Source organism: Camelus ferus, chromosome 13, assembly GCF_009834535.1.
Source record: "Camelus ferus isolate YT-003-E chromosome 13, BCGSAC_Cfer_1.0, whole genome shotgun sequence".
Classification (NCBI taxonomy): Eukaryota; Metazoa; Chordata; class Mammalia; order Artiodactyla; family Camelidae; genus Camelus; species Camelus ferus.
Window position 1 is genome coordinate 22400219 of NC_045708.1, and position 24348 is coordinate 22424566.

Here is a 24348-nt window from a genome sequence, read left to right on the forward strand (position 1 = left end):
ACCTCCAGGCTTTCTGGACAGGAATTACTCTTCCCTGACCACAGGGGAGGTCCCCCTTCCCCAAATAGGAGGCTGTTGCTTCACCTACTTGGTAAATACACTGCAGCCTCACAACCCATCACCTCAGAGATTACCTTTTGTATGTCTTACTTGGAAGAAGAGCTCAAACTTCTCCTTAACCCCACCCTCAGACAAATTAAGTAAAGATTTGGCAGCCTCCCAGAAAAAATGTTTGATTCTAGTCTAGAACCTCATAGATACTACTACCCAGAGCCTCTCAGACACTTCTTTATCAAAGTTTTATTAGCCTCAGCTCAAGGTACCTCCATCTGGGCATCTCATTACAGAGCAAGGACACTCCAGCCATTTGTAACACCACCATCCAAGCAGGAGTTTCGAGGACAGCAGCAGAAATGAGTCGCAAGGGAGCTATAAATCCTTCTCGCCCTCTTCCCCCTCCTCCGCGCATTTGCTCTCTCAACCCACCCATTTCTTCCCTTACTCCTGTCCCTTAAACGCATCTGTGACATTCTCATCTCTGCTCATTTATTCACACTTCCCTTTGCCTGGAACTCATTTTCCTCTGGCTGAAATCTATTTCTGCTTTGAACTCCAAACCCACATAATAGTCATTTATCTTTGGGTATTGTCAGATTACATTCATCATTACAGTTACTCAAAAACATTCTTTTTTTGACTTGACTGTAAACTACCTGTGTGACCTCAAAGTAAACGACTGCACTAGACACTGGAGATACCTATGTATAATATATATGTGACAATTTGTGGAGCAATTTGTATTTTGGTCTCATTTCTGCCAGTGATTTCTCTTCCCACGCCCAAGAAGGTCGCCAGGCCTTAATATTCCCTAGCTGAAGGCTTCTACGTTTTAGATCTAAAAACCAAGTTTCCAGGCACCTAGAAAACAATTTCTAGAATGGCTTTTGAAAAGCGTGGGTTTATTAGGGGAACTGACCCAGAAAGAAAAGGGATGGGAGCCAGGGCTTGAAGCAAAAATTTGTGGAGGGAAAGAAAGGGTTAGAAAAGGTACCAGGTTTCTGAGAGTTTATAGGAGAGTAGAGACCTAGTCTTCATTTACATACAGCACCCCACGACGAGGAGAACGCTATGGGAGGCTGTCCACTATATACCTTGGCCTTGAGAGTAGTGATAAAGGTCTGTTTCCTTGAGCAAGTGTGGAATGATTCATTGTGAAGGGCAGGAGGATTTGCACTCACATTAGTAGAAGGAGCCACTCTAGTGATGTAACAATCACAGATTTAGGAGCTGGCCTCTAACCCACTTTTTTCCGTAAGAAGCAACGTCTGCAGAAGCATGTAGAGTTAAAATGCTTTACGATGACTTCTCTGACCAACAATGGCTAACGTTTTAGAATCTATTACGTTGGAAACCACGGGTACGACTTCTGTATTCGCTGCTTTGGTCTGGAGCCCTTTCCCTCGCTAGATATCAGGTCTCCAATCTGAACCCTCCCTCTTAGTTCAACTCCTCCAATAGCCTTCAGTCTTTCCACTAACCCGTCCTTCCTCAATGTCTCCCCTATTCTTCACCCCTGTTCTCCCCTGCGCCCTCTTTCTCCTCCCTGTTCAGGCAGTCTCTCTCCCTCCCCTCTCCCTGCCCAGACAGGCCCAACTCGCTCTCCTCTTCCCGCATGCCCCAAGCGGGTCTCCTTTCATTTCTATCCTTCAGTGACCGCCCCCCAATCCTCGGCGGCAAAGCCGTTGGAAGGGGCGTGGCCCCGCGAGTAACAGGTCTCCCGCCCCACACGCCGCGGGCCCGCGCGCAGACAAAGACATTCCACAGCCCCCGCCCCCTCCGCGCACTCGGCCAGAAGGGGGAGGAGACACGTGTCCCGCTAGCGCCGAGTCACGTGGAAAAGAAAACGAACGGAGCCCGCGGCCACCTGCGCACGCGCACAAGGCTTCGGCCTGGCGGGCTCGGAGGGAAAAGGCGAGCGGGGAGGCGACTTCTGCGTGCTCCGCGGAGGTGCGCAGGCGCCGTGGCCCGACTGGGGACTTTGTTCTCCGCGGAGAGACCCAAGGGCGGTGCCGGTGGCTAGCTGCGCACGCGCGCCGCCTCACTTCCGGTGGTCTCTTTCGCTGGGTCGCTCGGGTCGGCTTCGGTCGCCGTCGCTCCCGCTCTCCCACCCCCGCCAACCGCCGCTCGGGCCTTTGCCGCTGCCGCGTCGCTTCCTCGATCCCTTCGATCGCACATCCTCCCCAATGCAGCGCCGGGACGACCCCGCCGCACGCATGAGCCGGTCCTCGGGCCGCAGCGGCACCATGGACCCCTCAGGTGCCCACCCCTCAGTGCGTCAGGCACCGTCTCGGCAGCCACCCCTGCCTCACCGGTCCCGGGGTGGCGGAGGGGGGTCCCGGGGGGGCGCCCGGGCCTCGCCCGCCACGCAGCCGCCACCGCTGCTGCCTCCCTCGGCCACGGGTCCCGACGCGACAGTGGGCGGTCCAGCGCCGACCCCGCTGCTGCCCCCCTCAGCAACTGCCTCCGTCAAGATGGAGCCGGAGAACAAGTACCTTCCCGAACTCATGGCCGAGAAGGACTCGCTCGACCCGTCCTTCACTCACGCCATGCAGTTGCTGACGGCAGGTAAGCGGGCCTCTGGGGTCCCTCTGGGTCGCCCGGCCACCGGGGGCATTGGTGGCAGCGGCTTTGTTCCTCTCGCTTCCCGCCTCCTCGGGACCCAGGCTGTCGTGGACTGCCTTTCTCTCTTCCTCATCTTCAGGATCCTGGATTCAACGTTCCCATCTCGGCCCAGGGTGCGAGGGAGAATTTCTAGGCTGCAGTGGAGGCCCGAAGGGGACTTGACGATCTCTTAGCGCAAAGATCTTGATGGATAGTGCCGCGCTCCCCGCCCCCTTGCCGACCCTTCCCCCTCCCACCTCTTGCAGCTGCCCCGCGCTTCGAGTGCTCAGATTCTTCCAGAAATGAAGCTTTATCTTCCCCTTTCCCCAAAGGGAAAGCTTTTTTGATCGCAGGTGGCGGTCGGCGCCTCAACTGAGGGTGTAGGAGGTGAAGACAGCCTGAGCCGGGAGGGATCGTGGGAGAGAGGGCCGAAGTGAGATGGGGTGAGGCTGGAGTGCCCTGTCCACAGCGCCGCGGCCGCCGGGGCCGAGTTGGACTTAGCGGTAACCGGAACTTAAGTTGCTCGGAGGCAGGAGCAACCTGTGGGAATCGGAGCTTGAGGTTTTCCGAATCAGATTTCCGACTTCAGCCGATAAAATGGTCGTTGCTACAGAGCCGGACGGCTAGACCCTTTTATTTTACAACGTGCGTCTGTCATTCAAGAAGAGGGGAAATAACCCTAGAGACAGTGAAAGGGGATGATAGAGGCAAGTGAAGGATAGTTTGCGTCACATTCCTAGTATGATGGGAAAAAATTGAGAGAAGTTGCAAGATGCTTGTGTCTGAAAGGTTTGGTCTCCCCCCCTCCCTTTTTTTTTTTTTTTCGCTTTAGTAGTGAAATAGGTTAGGAATAAGTTGTCTTTGTTCTGTTTTTAGACTAGCGCTCCTTTCCTGCTTAGCACTGGCCATCACCTAGTCGCTCTGATTTCTCCCTAAAGCCGTCTGTTTTGCTCTCTTCTAGTTAAAACGTTTTAATAAGTGTATCTTATGATACCTAAATTTCATTTAGCAAATAAAAATTCACGTTCAACACCGAATGAGTAGTTAGACTCTTCTGCAAGTTCCATATAATGGACAGATCCGTTATGAAAATGTCGTTTCCCTTTCTTTGTTCTCTATCTCCCACCATTGGTAAGAGGACTTTACTTTTAAACACAATAAACAAAGCCCGCGGTGGTCAAGAGTAAGAACATTTAGATAAACTACTTATATTTTCAACTCAGTGCTTTGCTGTTCTGTAACACAGTCAGATTGTTTGAAACGTTACTGTTCATTGTGTTCTTCTGGCAAGCTCTTTGAGGACAAGGAATGCTGTTTAACCTTTATGTTTTTCATATTCTCTTGCATGTAGCAAACACGAGGTGTTTGAATCTGAAAGCAAGTACATGCATATTCAGTAATGCCAGACTAAATGCTAAATAAAGGCTGAATGGGTCTTATTTTTATTTCCTCACATCTTTAATCAGTCCAGATTAAATGTGTGGGAATAAAATAACAAACTTGAGAACTTTAAGGTGTTGGCTTGGGTTTTAAATTCTAACTCTTGACTAGTTACCTGCACTTGGGAAACTTTCTAAACCTCAGTAACCTCATCTGTAAAGTGAGGTGGTGAGTGGTGAGGATTAAATGTTGTGTAAAAAGCAATAGAACGGTTCCTTTTGACCTGTAATCATTAGATAATAACTTGTCACCAGTTTTCTTCTAGTTGTAAATCTGTGGTACTGGGTAAGGTTTGAGAATTCAAGGTTTTTTTGGCCTTCCTGAGCACATCAAGTGTCCAGTGTGGTACTCATCTTTTAAAGTAAAAGATTGCTTCTCAGTATGGCCATCAAAAACTATTGATCCTTAAAAGTTACTTACAATTTTTATCCTTCTCTCACTGCTTTACTTCTGTTGCAAGAAAGTGCTCTTTCATTTTTTTAATTTGAGTTTGTAAATTTTTTTTCTTTAACCAAATTGAATTTTAATTGGAGAAATAGGATTGAGGTAATGCTGGCTCATTGAGAGAACTGACGTAGGATGTATGAATACTGAGCCATGGGTAAGTCTCAATATATGTTGGACCTGGCTTTTGAGGTACTTTTGAATGATCTGGAAAAGGGATTGTAGTAAAGTCAACCAGCTGTGAGGAAGTGAGACTGAGAGGACAATAGTAGTATTTGAGCTCGGATAAGGATTGTGTAAGATAAGTATAGCTAACACTATGGTAGATGCTGGGTACTGGTCTCAGCACTTTACATCAAATATTTAGCCTTCACGACAATACTGTGAGGAAGTTACTCTTATTATCTTCACTTTTATGTATGAGGAAACCGAGGCACACAGAGATTAATTTGCTTAAGGTAACAAAATTAGTAAACAGCTTAACTAGGATTTGAAGTTAGTCTGAGTTTGGATCCTCACACCTAACCCTTTTTGCCCTCCACCCCCAACCTCCCTCTATAGTACCTGCAACAAATAGTACTTTAAAAAGTATTTTGTGCTAAAATATTGGACAAAATATTGCAAGAAAATCTCTTTGAACATATAAAAATGCTAGCTGACAGTGCAGTTAAGATGACAAGGTAGACACAGAAGGAGGAAACCCAGAGAGCAGACCCTAGCATTCGGGACTGCAACTCCTTCAGGCACCTCTGCCCACTTCCCAAGAGGTGCTGCAAGACCCAGACCACTCTTCCTTTACCGGCCACACAGCCCTCCCTGTCCTTTTCCCAGCTTTACTTTATTTTGCACTTATCTGCATCTGATGTACCATATGTTGTAGTTAATGTGTGTGTTTGTTGGCTGCCCCTTATTTATGGCTAGAATGTCAGCTCCACCAAAGCAGGGATCTTTTGTCTGCCTTGTTCCCTGCTGTATCTTCTGTTCCTTGAAGAGTGCGGCAGAGTGGCCTCTTACTAAATATTTGATGAATGAATATTCATCTTCATTGCATGATGGAAAAATATCAACACAATTCTGAGGAATTTTGATTTTGAATATAGTCTTCTTTTTTTGTTTGTTTCTTTGAATATAGGCTATATTAGCCAAATTGGTATTCAACCATGATGATAATTAAATATGTTTGCAGACATACAAGGATCGGGGTACCCATGCTTGTTTTCTAAAACAAAAATGATTTATTACTTATGTTAAATAAACAAAGTGCTTTTATGTATATGTGTTTTTTTCTACTCTTTGCAACTGGGAAAGTAATTAATATAAGTGAGACAGGAATAAGGAAACATTTTGAATAGATTAACAATCCTCAGATAATCTTGAAAGGATACTGAGAAATTCCCAGAAGCACTCAGTGGAGAATATTTACAAACAATCTATTGAAACTTCAAAATAGTTAATTATTTTATTTACAATATACTATAGAAATACATCTAGACATTCCCATTTCATTCTACAGGGCTAGCTAAACCTATTAAAAGCAGAAAGTGGAGTTGCTGAAGAACTATAGACCAAATATGGTCAGCCCTCCATATCCACGGGTTCTCTATATCTGTGGATTCAGCTAATGGCAAATCAAAAATATTTGGGGTGGGGGGATTCCAGAAATTTCCAAAAAGCAGAACTTGAATTAGCCTTGCACTGGCAACTATTTACATAGCATTTACATTGTATTAGCTATTATAAGTAATCCAGAGATGATTTAAAGTATACAGGAGGCTGTGCATAGGTTGTATGCAAGTGCTATGTCATTTTATATATGGATATACTCAAAGATATTTGAGTATCCTTGAATTTTGCTATGGGGGGGGATGGTCCTGGGACCAATCTTCCCTCGGGTACCGAGGGATAACTGTATAGGTATGAGTATAAATATTAGGAAAGAAAGGCAAAATTTATCATCATTTGCAACAGTGTCATTTGTTTACCTAGGAAAGTAGTGCATGGTATGGATAATTATAGGGGAAAGATGTATAAATCAGTAGATTTCTAATAGAGGAGCAGTAGCCAATTAGAAAAGAATTGACAAAATGATCTCATTTTTAGAGTATCAGAAGCTTTGGGATAGGCAATGAAATCAGTTCAAAATGTATGTGAATTAAAACACTAAAAAGGTGGGGGAGGGTATAGCTCAAGTGGTAAAGCTGATGCGTAGCATGCATGAGGTCCTAGGTTCAATCTCCAGTACTGCCTCAATCAATCAATCAGTAACGTTCCCCCACACAAAAAAAATTCCTTAAAAATGTATATGAGAAATCATAGCAAACAATGTAGAGCATATAACTTTTATAGAGAATATAATGTGTGCCATGAGGTGTGCTACTCATTAATTCCATCTTGTGGCAATTCTATAAAGCAGGAAAAATTTTTATCTTTATTACAGATGAGGAAGATTGTGATCACATACTGTCAACGTAAAATTTTACTAGAGGTGATAAAGGAAGATCTGAACAAAAAGAAAAAAATACCATGGTCTGGTGGGGGGAGGAACTAGTTTTCTAAAGATGACAACTTTTAAATTAGGATGTTGGCTTTTTGCATTTTCCCTAATTCCAACTAGATTTATTTTTTTCAACTTGACGTGTTGAATAAAAAAGTAGCTAGGAGAGTAAATGAAGGTAAATGAGAAAAAAAAATTTTGGAGACAGGATAATAATGAAAACCTGCTACATTGACAAAGATGGAGGCAAGACACTGCTTGGGATATGAATTAAAAGGAACTCTTAAAAAAGTGCTGGTATAATTGTGAATTGGTACAACTACTTTGGATAACGGTTTGGCATTTCATCTGAAGGCTGAACATTCAGATTCCTTAAAATTCAACAAGGAATATACCCAAAGAAACTTTTGCACATGAATGCCTCACTCATAAAATGGCACACTTTGTTCACAAAATGATGCAGCTTTTTTCATCATTTTTGGATACTGAGATTTTTCAAAAGGAAAGATTTATACAGCAGTGAAAATGAAAACTACAGCTACATGCCACAACATGGCGAAATCTTGGAAATCTAATGTTACGTGAAAGAGTAAGTCCTATGAGGCTACATACATCTGGTACAATACTGTTTTTATGGAACATAATACTGGCAAGATGAAGTAAAATATTGCCAGCATGCATAGGTCTCTGATAAAGCAGTTTTTACAAAATTAAATGTGTTTACCATATGACTCATCAGTTGTGCTCTTGGGCATTTATCACAGAAAAATTAAAACTTAGGTTGTCCATGAATGTTCATGGCAGCTTTATTTGTAATAGCCAAAAACTAGAAATAAATCATATGTCTCCAGTTGATGAAGAGTTCAGCTATGGTACATCCATACTATGGAATACTACTCAACAATAAAAAGTAGGGGTGGGTATAGCTCAGTGGTAGAGCGCATGCTTAGCAAGCAGGAGGTGCTGGGCTCAATCCCTAGTACCCCCATTAGAAAGAACTGCGTAGATTGTTAAAAAGGTAAACTTGATAAATGCAGCAACTTAAATGGATCTCAATAGAATTATACTGAGTGAAAAAGCTAATCTCAAAAGGTTACATCATATGTGTCCATTAATTAACATTCTTGGAAAGACAGAATAATAGAGATGGAGAACATTAGTGGTTGTCAGTGTGAGGCAGAGATGGGAAGTCATTGACTAGCTACAAAAGGGTAGCGTGAGGGATCTTTGTGGTGAACTGTCCCATATCTAGGCTTTGGTGGTGATCAGATGAATCCAATTAAATGCATAGAACTAATTACACACACAAACATGTACATGTAAAACTGGTGAAATCTGAATAATGTTGGTAGATTGTATTAATGTGAGTTTTCTGATTATGATATTGTATTATAGGTAAGTAAAATGTTTTCATGGAGAAAAATGGGTGAAGGATATATGAGATCTCATTTCTTACAACCACATGTAAGTCCACAGTTATTTCAAAATAACGTAGGGTTTTTTGGTTTCCTTTGTTTTGGTTTGGTTTTTTTTTTTTTTTTTTTTTTTTAAGAGAAAAAAGCCTGAAACTAAATTGTACCCTAAGAAAGAGATTTGGGAGACCATGGTCAGTATGCCATAATAGGGTTTGCCACTGTCCTGGAATTCGAGCATTGAGCCCTTTAAAAAGGGGCTCTTAACTCAGGCTTTGGAGGATTTTTTTTTTTTCTAACAATACCCACCCTTAGTGAACAATGAATGTGAAATATTGTTGTTTGTATCTTTTTATGGGGAGCTAGTCTGCAGGGGCTCATTACTTTCAACAAGATTAAGAACCTGTTGCTCTGTGCTCTTGATTTAAATAATAGATAATTTGAAAAATGAAAAGAATGGAGTGGTTTTATACAAAGTAAACTTATTGGAATTGGCTCAAAGGATTTACTAACAGATACAGGGCAGAGAATTATAAATTTGGGGTTGATAGAGTTACATGAATCATTAAGGGAAGTTGAGGGTGTTAATGGTACATTTCTTACATTCGGTAAAATTTATAGATGCCTGTTGTGTATTAGACATCATGCTACAAATGGCGAATACTTAGTTTAGTGATAGAAAGGGGCCAGAAATTGTTCCCAGTGGGGGAAGGAGTGCTGTCATTAGATGTATGAACCAAATACATTGATAGTCTGGAGAAGGGCATGACCCCTGACATTTTGAAGCATATATCATATGAATCTTGCCCTCCTAGAAACACTGTCTCTGGATGCCTTCGTCAGAAAATAATGACCATTGTCTTGCTCCTTATGCAGCCTTTATCAAATGTTCAGGTAATGAAATGCATTTATGTCTTTCTTAGTTAAGCCAGTCTAGTTGATAAAGTTTACATAAGTTTTCCAAACTTCTCTAGTATTAACATTCTTGTGTTCATTAAATCTCTTTTTTCCATTAAAATTTTTTTTCCTTTTTAAAAGTAAGAAGGAAGGCTAAATGAGGTTTAATAACTTCCCCAAGGTCACACACCAAGCATGTGGCAGAGCTGGGAATCAAACCCAGTTCTGTCTAGCCTCAAAACTCAAGATTCTTTCTTCTCAGACATACATTTAAGAAACAGTTCTCATCCTTTGGAGCTTACAGTCTGGTTTTGATAAGACCAACCAAAAAAGGAAAGATTGTTACAGTAAAAGATGGAGTAGAAGAAATCCCACAAGATTAGTTGAATTTGCTCTGACATAGAGAATAACCTGGGTTTAAATACCTACTCTGTCACTAATTTTGTAATCTTGGACAAGATTTCTTCACCTGTTAAATGAGGATAATCCTGGTTATAAAGACAGAGGGAAACAATAAATACAAAATTCCTGACACATAGAAGGCAGTAGATAAGATATGATTATTGCCAACATCTGGCTTTGAAGCAAATGGGTCACCTCTCTGCGTTGTTTACACCTTAGTTTTTGTTTGTTTGACTCCTGGGACATATAAGGTCTCCAGAGGCCCAGGCAAAGATTGTTTAAAGGAGTCAGTTTCAAAATGGTTGTCTAGAAAGTACTTCTGCCTGAGGGTAAGCCATTTTTAGGAAGCTTCTCCTTGATTTTTTTTTTTTCTCCTTCCCGTTACAGCCTGCTCGTAGCTCTCCACAAGAAATGAGGCCAAGGAGGAAAATACAAAAGTGCAAAAAGAAAAGAAAGAGCCAGCAGCTGAGCATCTTAGGTTCCCACGGCTCCCCTTTGTTGCCTTTAGCTGCATGACAGTGTCTAGGTGGTATAAGCTATACTTTCCAAAACTTTACAAAATCAGCACTTTATTGTTTAAAGTCTCTGCCCCTACCCCCCACTAACCCCCTCATTGAGAGGCAATAATAAAAGCATGAGGTTTGATGTTAGAGAAAGCCTGAGTTTTAATCCTTATTCTAGTACTACTATAACAGCTTTGTGATTTAGAGATTTAATTTCTCTGAGTTTCAGTTTCCTCAGTTACAAAATGGGGATTGTACCAGATATTTCACTGAGTTACTTTTTAGTATAAATGAGGTAATATTTGTATAGGATTTGATACATCGTAGTAGGCATTGAATAAATATTTGGTCTTTCCCTTCCAAACATGGAATATGACCCTTCGTAAAGACTCAAGGTGCTTCTTACTCTTAAGCATTCTAGGCTGAACTCCCCTGATTTCTTTTATCTTTCAAATCCTGTTTTATTTAAATCATTGTTCTCTGAATTGTCTGAAAACCCTTTAATATTTTTTAATTGTGAGATAAATTGATCAAAGGGATCCTAATTAACATCTCACTAGTTCAAAATACAGCAGAAGGATCCATGTTATAGAAAGGCCTTAAATTCACAGAGCACATTATATTGATATTAAACTGTTCTACTTGGTTCCATTTTTGCAGCCCTATTTCCTATGGGAGTACAACAGCTTAGCAGACTCTTATTTTCTTGCACTGGCCAAGTAAAGTTTCTGGGAAGTGGTATAAAATACAGCTGAAGGACCTAACTAGATGGCAGCAATGAGGGCACACAGAGGGAACATACATAAAATGAAGTATGTAGTTTGCTCCATATTTTCAGAAACTCCTCAGTGAAGTTTTCAGATTAGAAATGTGGCATCTTTGTTTCTATAGAAATTTTGAGGATTGAGTACCCAGTTTTACATCTTGGAAACTCAAGAGGATGTGTGTTCAGAGATGTAGGCTCAAAACTACAAAAAGTTAATATTAGCAGTAAGTGGGAAGGAATGGAGGTCAGGATACACCACCAGTGAAACAACAAACAGGGTGTTGAATGAAGCATTTAGTCTGTTGATTGTAAGGTCAAATTTGTTTTCTATTCCAAGCAATGAAAAATAGAAGTGCAAAGAGCACTGTCTTTTATAGTTCTTATAGGAGTATACTGTAACATCTGAAATTAGGCTTGTTAATAAACAGAAGCCTTCAGTTTGAAATTCTGAACTCTGTGAAGTCCGTCAGTCTCAGTAACTTTCCTTCATCTGTGTACTTCACAGCTGGACTTAGTCTAAACAGTTACTTTTAAGAACTATTAAAGGTATAGATCTGTGGAATGTGTTTGAAGTAGTGTATCTTTATACATTGAACCAGTGGTTTTCAAAATGTGATCCCTAGACCAGCAATATCAGCATCACTAGTAACTTGTTATAAATGAAAATTCCTTAACAGAAATCCCAGATTCGGGGTGGGACCCAGCAGTCTAGTTTAGCAAGCCTTCCAGGTGATTCTTAGACACAGTGAAGTTTGAGAACCCTTGCCTTAAAATTATAGAAGATAGAAACACTGTGGAAGTATACTTTAAGGAACATTAATTTCTTTTTTTTTTTTTTTTATTGTTCTCAGTGGACCATATAACCTTTTAGTTGCTATTCATTGCCTCCACACTCTGCTCCCATCTCTGTTAGTACTTCTGTTATACACTTAACTATACTTCAGTGCTAACTGGAAACTATTATATAAACATAGTGAAGATCGGGACTATGTCCATCTTGTTCTGTTGTATCTCCTACACTTTACAGGACAAGGTGCCTGGCCTTTAGTAAGTCTCCCATAGTGGTTAGTGGTCATACTTTATCTGTTCCTTCATCTGCCTCTCCATAGGAAGCACTCAAACCCTTGCGATCACTAAATAAATGAAGTTCCCTAGTGATAGGAAGTCTTTTGAGGGGGGGATCTTTTTGGATGCTAAGATTCTTGCTGATGAATTTGTCTTAACTTGTGAATTGAAATTACCTTGATGCTTTTTTTTCCTTTAGGACATTGAGTGACATATATTAAACACCTTCTAAGAAATGGGCTTAAGTTAGCATGCTTGTGTATGTTATTTTATTCTGTCTTTATAGCAACCTCATGTGGATATTGCCTTCATTTTACAAATGAAGAAACCAAAATTCAGAGCAATTAAAAAATGTTTCAGAGTTCACACAACTACTGAGTGGCAGAGTTTAAAAACCAGGTCTTTCTAACTCTTAAAGGCACTGCTGTCACAAAATTATTATTATATTTTCCTTAACGGAGGCACTGGGGATTGAACACAGGACCTTGTGCATGCCAAACATGCGTTCTACCACTGAGCTATACCCTCCCACTCTAATCACAGAATTTTAATGGGATTCTCCATGGTATATTTAAATTATTGACTTTGTCTCTTTGTTAAGATATGACCTGGTACTTTTTCTTGATGCAGATTTTAATTTTTTTAGTTCATCTATCCTCTTTTCCCCATCTCACCTAAATCCATTTATTTTTAAGAACATTTGAATGTCTCTGTAGAGGCTTCAGCTGGAAGTGGAAGAGCAAAGTGCTCTTATTAGAAGCAGGCTTTGGGTTTCCTAGTCAACCTCATGTAGCTTTGGTTCTTTCATCCCATCTCCATCTGAAATTAGCACACTGATCTGAACTACTTGGTCTTGTTACACAGTCCTCCATGTTACTGCTTCAAGCAGACTCAAAATTTTGCCTTGTATTTACAAGAACAAAACTAAATTAAATCCTGTTTGTCCTATTCAGAAATTGAGAAGATTCAGAAAGGAGATTCAAAAAAGGACGATGAGGAGAATTACTTGGATTTATTTTCTCACAAGAACATGAAGCTGAAGGAGCGGGTGCTGATACCTGTCAAGCAGTATCCCAAGGTAAAGCAAAGAGTGCCTCACTTCTTTGAGTTGTGTTTGTAGTAGGAGAGTATGTAGTTTGTAGTATGGGCTATGGCGAAGACTTATGGAGATTGTGATGCATCAGAAACTTAAGCTGGTGAATCTTCTGTCCCATACTTTAGTACCTGTATCTGGCAGTTGAAACATACAAGTCCACAACTAGTAAAATAGCTGTAGCCAGAAAGGAGATATAGTCATCTTTTTATTATCAAAAAACATTTCTTTCTCAAATGTTTGTTCTGGCTCCAAGTTCAGAGAAAAAAATTGAACCTTAAAAGAGTTGCTTTCTGCCAAAAGATTAACCTGAAATCTAAATAAAGGAAATATGACATAAATCCTTGTGACACAAATAAGTTAATTTTATTTTTCACTCAAAGTTTTACTTTTAAATAAATGCTTTCTTCTGATCCTCCTTTTTTCTTTCTTTTTTTTTTTAGAAAGCAACTGGTTGTATTTAGTTTATCAAACCATTACTACCAAAGGGTACCATGTGTCTGTTCTGTTCTGAACTAACTGCCTTAAAAATGTTTATGTGTGTTAAAGTACAGACGGTTGCAGTGTGATATTATGGAAAAAGCACCAAACTACATCAGGAAACCCAAATTCAAGTCTAAGAACTGCCACTTTCCAGTTGTATAACCGTAGGCTTATCACTTATCAGTACAGCCTTAGTATATCCTCAGTAAGGTGGGAATGATAACACTCTCCCTACTGTACAGGATTATTGAAGATAAATGAGATAATGTGGAAATGTTTTACTGGAACATACATATTTAAAAATCTTTCTTTATTTTCTGTTAGTTCAATTTTGTGGGGAAGATCCTTGGACCACAAGGGAATACAATCAAAAGACTGCAAGAAGAGACTGGTGCAAAGATTTCTGTTTTGGGCAAGGGCTCAATGAGAGACAAAGCCAAGGTAAGCTCACATTAGTGAGGCAGGAAGACATCCTGATGCCTTCCAGTAGCCCAGAATCTGGTATGGATGCCTTATGGAAGCTAGCACTTACATATATATACAGAATGTGACTCCTTTAAATTTACATTGGATATAAGAGATTATAAACCAGTTAATTTACTTGTTTGGCAACCCTAGAAGAACTAGGTGTGCCCTGGTAATTGTTTTCTTTCTGACTTTGCACAGTAATGGAAATGGCACTAGCAACTTCAGCGTAAGTAAGCTGCTTATCTCTGAAAGCTTGAAAGGGAAGCTGGATGTATGAAAACTCACACAGACTAAAGGCACTAAAATGTAAATAGCACATTCTCTTTCCAGTAATGTGAAAAAGTGAGAGCAGTAGTGTTGTAAGTACAGGTGATTCTGAGGTTTAGTTGGCTGGTTTGTTGTATAGCCACTGGAATGTGAGGCCCGCTAAAAGAAAGTATTACAAAAGGAACCATGAGTAATCCTAACAACAGAACCTAATGCTTATTTTTTCCATGCCATAGCCCCACATTCTTTGTACTCTTTGTAAGTGCTAAGAAACTTCCCACCAAAACAGAATAGTCTTAGGCTTTCTAGGGTCAGCTTTTTAGATGAAACATACCTGCTACAGCCTAAAACCTTACTCTCTCAGGCCTCCTTTTATGCAGCCTACTTGATGAACATTGTTTTCTCAGACCCTCTTGTGTCCACTCACATTTCTGACTAGATGAATACAGTTAGGGCTGAAGTAGGCTGTTCTAGCTAATGAGATTTATGTGAAATTTTCTCCTCTCTATCCTGACTTCTGTCCTTCCATAGAACTTCTAGACCATGTAAGCAGATAAGAAGAGCTGATTATTAACAGCTCTACCTGGGATTTAAAAGCAAATGTTTGGCAATAAATGAATGGATGGATGAATGCTTGGCAAACAGGTGTTACGTGAATGGAGACTGGGACTGAGTTTGTCTCCTATACCTTCTTAATAAAAGCTTCAGTGAATACACCATGGATTCAAAACAAGTTAACTGTTAGCAGCAGACCAAATGCTGGTTTAGCAGTCTGTGTAAATTATCATTCTCCAGAGTTTGTTTTACTTTTTTCTTACACTTTACTTTTTTTTTTAGGTGTTGCGGTCATTTCTCGCTGTCTCTCTGGCCTAGAAGTAAAGTTGTCATTTTCTTCCTAGACTAAGTGACATGATGTTTTTGTGCATTTTTCCACAGGAGGAAGAGCTGCGCAAAGGTGGAGACCCCAAATACGCCCATTTGAATATGGATCTGCATGTCTTCATTGAAGTCTTTGGACCCCCATGTGAGGCTTATGCTCTTATGGCCCATGCTATGGAGGAAGTCAAGAAGTTTCTAGTACCGGTAAGGAAATCCATATTCTATATCTTTTGAGCAAGAGAAAACTAGAATCTTGTGCTATTGCTAAGACAGGGGTTCTTAACCAGGGTCTCTGCATAACCTGAAATTGTATACCAAATTCTGTGTTTATGTTCATTTTTTCTGAGGTTGTCCATTACTTGTACCTAGTTTTCAAAATACTGTGCCCCAAGGCCACTCTACCACTCCTTGTCTAATATGGTTTTAGTTGCGTACCGGTATCTCTTGTCAATATCTTGGGTCCACAGTGTGTCAGGCATTCTAACATCTGGTTAACAAAGATATAACAAGGTCTTCAAAAATTAAGTATTTTGGTTGTAATGTGGAACCAGGAGGTTATGATAGGAAAATGATCAAAATGGTCATAACCCCCTGCATGTAAGGGGATTATATTCTAGACTTCAGAGAGTCTAGGTGGTAACAGCAAGAAGCCTCTAACCTGCAGTGTTAATGGATTAAATTCTGAGCTGGATGCATTCAGGACTTTCTCTCCTGGAGGAGTTTACTCAAGTAGAGTTGATTTGAAAAAGGCATGATTGTCACAGACTTAACTGTTGGTGATATTAAACAGATTGGTTATATAGCTACTTTCAGAATGTAACTAAGGCCCAGGAAGAGTTGGGACAGACCAGGTTACCTGTCTTGCTTGTTACTACCTGGTCAGAGGATTCATTCTTTGACTAAGTAAAAAATGGTGAATTTTTGCTTTTCAGCAAAGCTTGGTACTTTTCAGTTAACATACCACTTACTGTTGAATATTTACTAACCAAGAATGAGTCTGGAGCCTTAGGAAACGTTCGGAATACTATTCAGCTAGGACTAAGTAAGCATCATAGTCTCATCACTGAAAGGTGATACATAGTTCTTGGTTCTCTTGTATATGTAAAATGAGGGCTTGGAACTGTGTCAGAGGATGTGAGAATTGGTAAAGCAAAAATTTATAGGCAGCGTCTACCTATAATGCTGCACTCTAAGGATTCCAACACTGTCTTAAATGTCTCAGCAGCTGCTTTGCATCTAAGTACCTCGTTGTCATTAGAATGTTCGACATGAAACAGCCCATTTAAAATATCCTAGAGGAAAACTGAAAGCTGGTAAATTTCCCTTGAGATTCTTTTTACTCTTTGAGTTGTGTATTGAAGCATCCTGAGCCATCCATTTTCTGAAGGACTGCAGGGGAATACCCATCTCCTCTTTATCATTAGTCTCAACATACCGTTCAGAAGGGGTAGTTTTACAGGCTTCCATGTAAGTGGATCTTCAAAAAAATAAGCCTGCCAGGGAGATCTGGGTTTCCTCAGTGTTGATGTGGCAATTAGAAGAATGTGAGCAACGGCCCGTCATTGGTCCCTTGATTCTCCAATTTGAGTTTCAAGCAGCAGTAATATGTAAGGTAGAAGGAGGTGAAGAGTTGAGAAGGGCATCTCTGTAGTGACTAGAATCTTCTATTCTTGAAGCTATGTACACCTGGGATATATACAAATGCGTGAAGTGTTAAGACTGAACGACTCTCATCAGGAAATATGTGGAAAGATTTGCAAATGGCATTTGACTCAATTCTTCCCTCTTGTGAAGAAAAAAGCCTATTTTTACATCCATGACCAGAGCCCTTCGTTTTCCCCCCTTAGAACCATTAACTGTACCAGAGAGGCTTTCTGGTACAGTAGGAAGAGCACTGGACTGGGAGCTTTATCTGCGTCATCTTGGACAAGTTATTATTTCACTTTTCTGAGCCTCAGGTTCCTTGTTCATCCCAAACATTTGTTAAGTATCTGGTAGGTGCCTAATCCTATGCTTGGGTCTAAAGTTACAAAAATGGCTCTTAAAGAGCTCACAATCTGGTGAGAAAGACAGGCAAACAATTCTAAAATGATGTGGTAAGTGCTTAGGTAGAGAAAATTACATGGTGCTGTGAGCAGAGGAGGGAGTTGAGGGGTCAGCATCAAGAGAAAGTTTTTTAAGAGGTGAGGTAATATTTTAGATTAAGTCTTGTTAATTAGTTAGAGTCCCTTAGGTGGACAAAAAAGGCAGTAATATAGTCTAATGACTCAAAGCCTAGATTTTGGAGACAGTTAATTCTGAATTCATGTGTAGAATCTGCCACTTACTAGCTCTATGTCCTTAGATGTCTTGCTTTATACTCCCTGAATCTGTTTTCCCAAAGACAGAATGACCTATTTCAGGATTATTTTGAAGATTAAACTGAAAACGCTATATAAAGCTTATTATATGTTATCCAGTCATAGAGCTTACTTAATGGTAGTGGCTTTTATTATTCTAGGAAGAGGAAACTATTTGCAAGAATGGATTGTGTAAGAGTAGCCATGTTTTGAACTTCATTTGTTCAGCATGGCTTCAAAGGAGGTTATACATGGAGAGAGGATGGAAATGATCTGGAAATCTAGGCAGGGACCACATCATGAGGAGCTTCATCTGAATAATGAGAGGTCTACCATCAAGACTTCCCTCAAAGAGGTGACAGGTGGGGTGCCATTTGACTTCAGAGAATGAATGACCTGAGACTGCATCTGGGCTTTCAAAGTTGTTCCTAGCACCCAAGCCTCATGTGGGCTAGATGACTTCTCAGCAAAAGATAGAGATGTTGCGCAACACTCCTCATTATCTTTTATCCGCAGGATATGATGGATGATATTTGCCAGGAACAGTTTCTAGAGCTTTCCTACTTGAATGGAGTACCAGAGCCCTCTCGCGGTCGTGGAGTGCCAGTGAGAGGCCGGGGAGCTGCACCTCCTCCTCCACCTGTTCCAAGGTATAAATAATGGAGACCACTTGAAATAGGATGTAAATTTGATTGCGAGTATCATTTCTCTCCTATTGGTGCTCTTATCTCTAGCTCAAAACGGGTCTCAGAATTTGTATGTGGTATCAAGAGGAGAGTTCTGGATCTTGGGCACTTTGGTCATAGTCAGGTGCAGCAGTCCTGAAGTTTTTGGTTTTTTACTTTTGGACAGTTAGCATTTATAAATGGTCTCTGACTTTAGAATCTTACCTTTTGTGACTGACCTTATGGACTGTTCAGACTCTCCAAGGGAGTTAATAGTGAGTCATTAACAGGTCAACCAGGGGACCTGGAGAGTCTTCTGGTATGGGTCCTTTACCCACACATACATTCTTCTGTGTTTTAATAATTGTGTGTTTAACGCATTGTAAAATCTCCTATGCAGCTCCAGAATTTGTAAATAAATCTGAACATGAAAGTAGCCTAGTTATAAAAATCTCCATTTAAAATGAACTTTCTTTTTGCAGGGGCCGTGGTGTTGGACCACCTCGGGGGGCTTTAGTGCGTGGTACACCAGTGAGAGGAGCCATCACCAGAGGTGCCACTGTGACTCGAGGAGTGCCACCCCCACCTACTGTGAGGGGTGCTCCAGCACCAAGAGCACGGACAGCAGGCATCCAGAGAATACCTTTGCCTCCACCCCCTGCACCAGAGACATATGAAGAATATGTAAGAATTTTGGACAATGTGCCATTTCCCAATACCCAGCAGGTTGCCAAAGGAAGTTGAAGGACAGGGCCTTGGCCCTTGATGTAGATGGCAGGGACTAGCTGTAAGATTTGGAATCTGCCCTCTTCCCTTGCAGTGGATGTTAAACTGTGAGAATATTTTTCCGTTTTAAGTATGGTTTACTGAATGTGTGTAGATTAAACAGGAAGTAAGCAGTGCTGCTTCCTTGGTGTACAGTGTTTTACTAACGGGTCTCCCACTACTACTACTGATAATGCTGAAGTTCAGCCTTGTACCTTATTTCCTGCCCACACTGGAAGGGTTTTTTCCATTTTATTTGTTGCTTTGTTTCATTTTTTAAAAAATAACTCTTTCTTGACTGTTCCACAATGGGGGTTAACATTTTGGAGGGAAATTTCATGTTCTGTGAATCCAGAAGCCTGCCATACTCCCATGAAAGATGATTACCTTACCTAATTTCTGTGACTCTGACTTTCTACTTCATTTTATTTGTTCTAGGGATACGATGATACATATGCAGAACAGAGTTATGAAGGCTACGAAGGCTACTACAGCCAGAGCCAAGGGTGAGTCAGGCAATAGAAGTTCCATGTTCTAGGGATGGATGAGGGAGTTGGAGGAACTGAGATATTCAGGCAGCACAAATCTAAGGAGCAGTACGGCTCACCTTTTGAGAGTGTCTCCTCTGCTTTTGACATCTGTAAGGCACGTAACTTGGGTCTGCAAATTTGGATAACTGTGACTCTTAAATCACAGAATCTGGGGTTAGCAGATGAAAAATTCCTGAGCTGTGGCTATATGGAAATAAAGGGAAAATGCCTTAAAATTATTTTGATTATCAAAAACATCTCAGCCACATTAAAGTTGCATAAAAGTTTAAAAGAAAACGAGACTCTTCTAACTGTAACTCGGGTTCTTTTCTGCTCTTTTTTAAAAGACATTTTTTTGTGTATGTATATATGTATCTTAACTGCGGTTGATTGAAAAGGCCTCATAATTCTACAGCAGGGACAGAACATTTGTCTTCATGTTTGTTTATTCTCTTCCAGTGAGCCCTGTGAATACATGTGTATGTACATTGTGGTTAAGATAGTCAATTTTGGATTGAGTTTTTTCACTTTTAATTGTATGCTCTGCATTTTTCTTTCCTATAGTTGTCATAACTTTTTTGAGTACCTAGTGTATACATATTTTGGAAATATTTTGTGGTTTGGAGATGGGGTAAAATGAGCATTTTTTTTAAATTATACACACAGTAAAATGACTAAAATATGAAAGTTTTTGGGAGAAAGATGAAACTGAAACATAGTTACTGTATAGCTCTAACATTCTGTCTTTGGCTTTCAGGGACTCAGAATATTATGACTATGGACATGGGGAGGTTCAAGATTCTTATGAAGCATATGGTATGTCTTTATTTCTGTGGTGGGACAAAATATGCAAGTATGTGCCAAGGAGAATGCTGGTGACTGGATTATTGGGGATCAGATAGTCACACATCCAAAGAGAAACCTCTGATAGAAGAAGGCCAGTGTGTTGATAGATGTCACAGTAGGAGTCCTGCTCTTACTTAAATTGTGTGGTGTGCAGTAGAAAGAGGGACTGTTGAAATAAGATAGGTGTGCTATTGCTCTTGGAAGGCTAAGCAGATGTCCTAATCTAGGGCTCAGGTCCATCTTGGCCTGCTTGGAGCAGTAAGCTTTTAAGCTGATTTTGATTTTTTCCTACTTTAGGCTGGAAGGTAACTAGGCCTGGGTTATGTTGCTGGGCCTTTGCTACTGATACCTAGGCCACATTGTTGGATACTAAGAATTTAATCATCCAGCACTTCTGCCCAACCTCTTTTTTAAAAACAATTTTGGATCTCATCATAAAGAATCTCAGAGTAGAGGAAATGCTAGCTGAAAGAGACCTAGATGGCAAGAGCAGGTTGGGGTCAAGAACAGTGCTGGTTAGATTAGAAACTATGGGGGCTGGAGCCAATTCAGGGCAGTACTGGCACCAGGCTCCTTATTGTCATGGAGACATCTCAACTCAGTCCTTGACCCCAGGAGAACTATAGATGCCAGAGTGGCAACACAACCAAGCTGCCTTCCCTGAGATTTGGTTGAAAACACATTGCTCAAGAGTATTACAAGAGCCAGTTACGGCCCCGTGTTAATGGGCCCCAGAGGGAGTGCCATGTGGCGGTAGACACAGAGAGAGCAGCCTTTTTAATGTGAGGTGTTTCTAGCATACCTGAGGGAAGTCCCCAGTCCTTGACAAGGGCCTAGCAGTTGAAAATTTATCTTAAGATACTAGTTACTAGTTGACAGTCCCCCTTACCCCTAACTGAAAAGGAGAAGCCTCTTAGGGCTTCCCACAGAACTCCTCAGCATAGTATATAGTAGCCAGTCAGCTGCTTGCCCAGGGAAACAGTTTTTACCAGCTCTAGCTAAATAGTACTGGACAGTTCCCATCAGTAACACCGCACTGCTCTGCTCATATGCCACTATTTAGAAGGGTAGTATGATTGCCCTGGGTTATTTCCCTCCGTCAGTGAGGCAGCACAATGGGTCCTCTGTATGTGTTTGACTAAATTACATTTCTGTTTTGCTGGAGAAGAGACTGCACTGAAACAGGCAGGCTGCTCCTCATGTTCTTGGTATGATGTTGCCATGGTTAATCTGTTCTGATTTCTGCCTTTATAAACAGAATTAGAAAAGTAAACTGTCTTGTTGGTACCCAGAAGCCACTTGGAAAGTGATGGACATATCTATTATACTAGCGGTATAAACAGGCTTAGATTGGCTTTTGTGCAACTTTACATCCATGTAGGGGTTTTAGACCTGTAGTGGTGGAAGCAGATGTTTGTGAATGCAAGTATTGTTTGGTTTTTGGCGGGGAGGGGAGGTAAATTAGGTTTACATATTTATTTATTTTTAGAGGAGGCGCTGGGGATTGAACCCAGAACCTAGTGTATGCTAAGCATGTGCTCTACCACTTGAGCTATATCCTCCCCCGTGTGAATGCAAGTAGCTAAAGCAGTACTGGCTTGGGTAAAGGCTAGGGGTGAGTGGGACGAGAAGGCTTCTAAACACAACTCGTGTTCATGAGACATCAGCTCTAGGAGTAAGTGTTCGTCTCCTGTAGGCTTTTCTCTGTTAAAAAGAAAAATCATTTGAGGATGTCACTCATGTTGTCTGACTTCCCTGGACTATTGATGTAAAAGAGGAGATCATGAATTCTCCTAATGAGTGCTGTTAACGCATTTGATTATACTTCCCACTGCCAGAGTGGTGGATCAGCTCTGTTGGTGGAAGGCTCTTGAAATACTGCCCTTGCTTGCTCTTCCCAGGGAGCCAGAGGACACTTCTCCACAGGGAAATCTGACTTGCTGTTGCATGAAAAGGGAGCTGCCTGCTTCCAATCTGAAAGACTTTCAGAAGTTGTCACTGCCAAATTGCTTTGGAAACAGGAAAGGGCATCGCAGACCCAAAAAGATTGATTTTCCTCACTGTCTCAAGCAAGGTGTTTATCCAGGTTTGGGGGCTGATGTATAGATCATGTTGCCTGTGGAGAACGTCTTTCCTGCACATCACTCCAAGCCCTTCCTGAACTGTATCCTTCTGTCTGTCCACCCAAAACTGCCCCACAGTTGGGAAATTGCCTAAGCTGCTTAGAGAGGCCAAGCAGAGTGAAAGGTGGCAAGACATTGGAAGCAAAGCAGGTTTTTTTGGTAATCTTTACCAGGTGACCTACTCCTGCCCACCCCAAAATGCTCTTGGCACAAGGTTTATAAACTGTTCTTGCTTTCCCCACAGGCCAAGATGACTGGAATGGGACCAGGCCGTCGCTGAAGGCCCCTCCAGCTAGGCCAGTGAAGGGAGCATACAGAGAACACCCATATGGACGTTATTAAAAACAAACATGAGGGGAAAATATCAGTTATGAGCAAAGTTGTTACTGATTTCTTGTATCTCCCAGGATTCCTGTTGCTTTACCCACAACAGACAAGTAATTGTCTAAGTGTTTTTCTTCGTGGTCCCTTTCTTCTCCCCACCTTACTCCATTCTTAACTCTGCATTCTGGCTTCTGTATGTAGTATTTTAAAATGAGTTAAAATAGATTTAGGAATATCGAATTAATTTTTTAAGTGTGTAGATGCTTTTTTTCTTTGTTGTTTAAATATAAACAGAAATGTACCTTTTATAATAAAAAAAGTTGAGTAAAAAAAAAAAAACCACAAAACCTGTTAGTTTCAAAAGTGACATTGCTTGCTTAAAGGTTCTGAACTTAAGGCTTGTTAACTTTCTCTTAGTTTTGATTTGAGGCATCCCGTAAAGTTGTAGTTGCAGAATCCCAAACTAGGCTACATTTCAAAATTCAGGGCTGTATAAGATTTAAAATCACAAATGTTAACGGCAGTAGGTGCCATCATGTAAAAGTGAGCTCAGACGTCTCTAAAAACATTTCCTTTAAAAGCACATGGCGGTTGAATCTTAAGGTTAAATTTTAATATGAAAGATCCTCATGAATTAAATAGTTGATGCAATTTTTAACGTTAATTGATATAAAAAACAACAACAAAATTAGGTTTGTAAAACTGACTTTTTCATTATGTGGGTTTTGAAATCTAGCCCCAGACATACAGTGTTGAGAGATACTTAGTGGGAAGTAGGTTTTGAACAGGTTGATTTGGGGAGAGGGGCTGGCCACCTGAATTGAATTTGATGCAGAACTTTTTAGTCACAAACAACCTTTCAGCAATAGTACTAATAATTAAAATTTCAGTATTTAAAAAGACAAAGTATTTTGTCCATCTGAGATTCTACACTCCATGAAAAGCTCGTTGGACACTGGGGCCAAAAGCTGATGATGTTCCTAAGTTGACAGTTGTCAATATTGAACTGTTCCCAAGGTAGTTAGTCAAGTATGTCTCAACACTAGCATGATATAAAAAGGGACACTGCAGCTGAATGAAAAAGGAATCAAAATCCACTTTGTACATAAGTTAAAGTCCTAGTTGGATTTGTACCGTCCTCCCATTTTGTTCTTGGAAGATTAAATGCTACATGTGTTAAGTCTGCCTAAATAGGTAGCTTAAACCTATGTCAAAATGTCTGCAGCAGTTTGTCAATAAAGTTTAGTCCTTTTTTAATCAAAGTAAATGTGATGAATTGTCATTTTTTTTTTTGGGTGGACAATAAAATAGTTTTCTCTTTCAAATAAACTTAAATTAACTCTAAAGTTAATGGGCTTGTTAAAAGTTGGAGACATTCTTAAAAGTGGTGGGGGGGATTTTATTTTAAGTTTACCAAAAAAAAGTTTATGAGTTGTTAAGTTTTAGTTTAAAAATAACCAAAGCTTTTTCACCCCCTGGAAG

At 40.6% G+C, this 24348-nt stretch overlaps 1 protein-coding gene across 3 annotated transcripts in view; it reads left to right on the plus strand.

Annotated features, from left to right (window-relative positions):
* Window positions 1-1963: 1963 nt before the first annotated feature.
* The window catches only part of KHDRBS1 (KH RNA binding domain containing, signal transduction associated 1), a 33641-nt gene continuing 11256 nt past the window's right edge, over window positions 1964-24348 (plus strand). For 2 of the 3 annotated variants that reach the window (XR_004325486.1, XR_004325485.1), the window contains exons 1-9: window positions 1964-2625; window positions 13038-13162; window positions 13985-14101; window positions 15332-15478; window positions 18130-18263; window positions 18761-18962; window positions 19482-19549; window positions 20331-20389; window positions 22787-22979. Coding sequence is in view for 1 of the 3 variants with exons in the window: in XM_032495790.1 (XP_032351681.1) it covers window positions 2244-2625; window positions 13038-13162; window positions 13985-14101; window positions 15332-15478; window positions 18130-18263; window positions 18761-18962; window positions 19482-19549; window positions 20331-20389; window positions 22787-22884 (1332 nt within the window). In the remaining 2 variants the exon portion in view is untranslated. Of the gene's footprint in view, window positions 2626-13037; window positions 13163-13984; window positions 14102-15331; window positions 15479-18129; window positions 18264-18760; window positions 18963-19481; window positions 19550-20330; window positions 20390-22786; window positions 24134-24348 lie in introns of those variants that run through there. The other variant, XM_032495790.1, reaches the window with a different exon arrangement.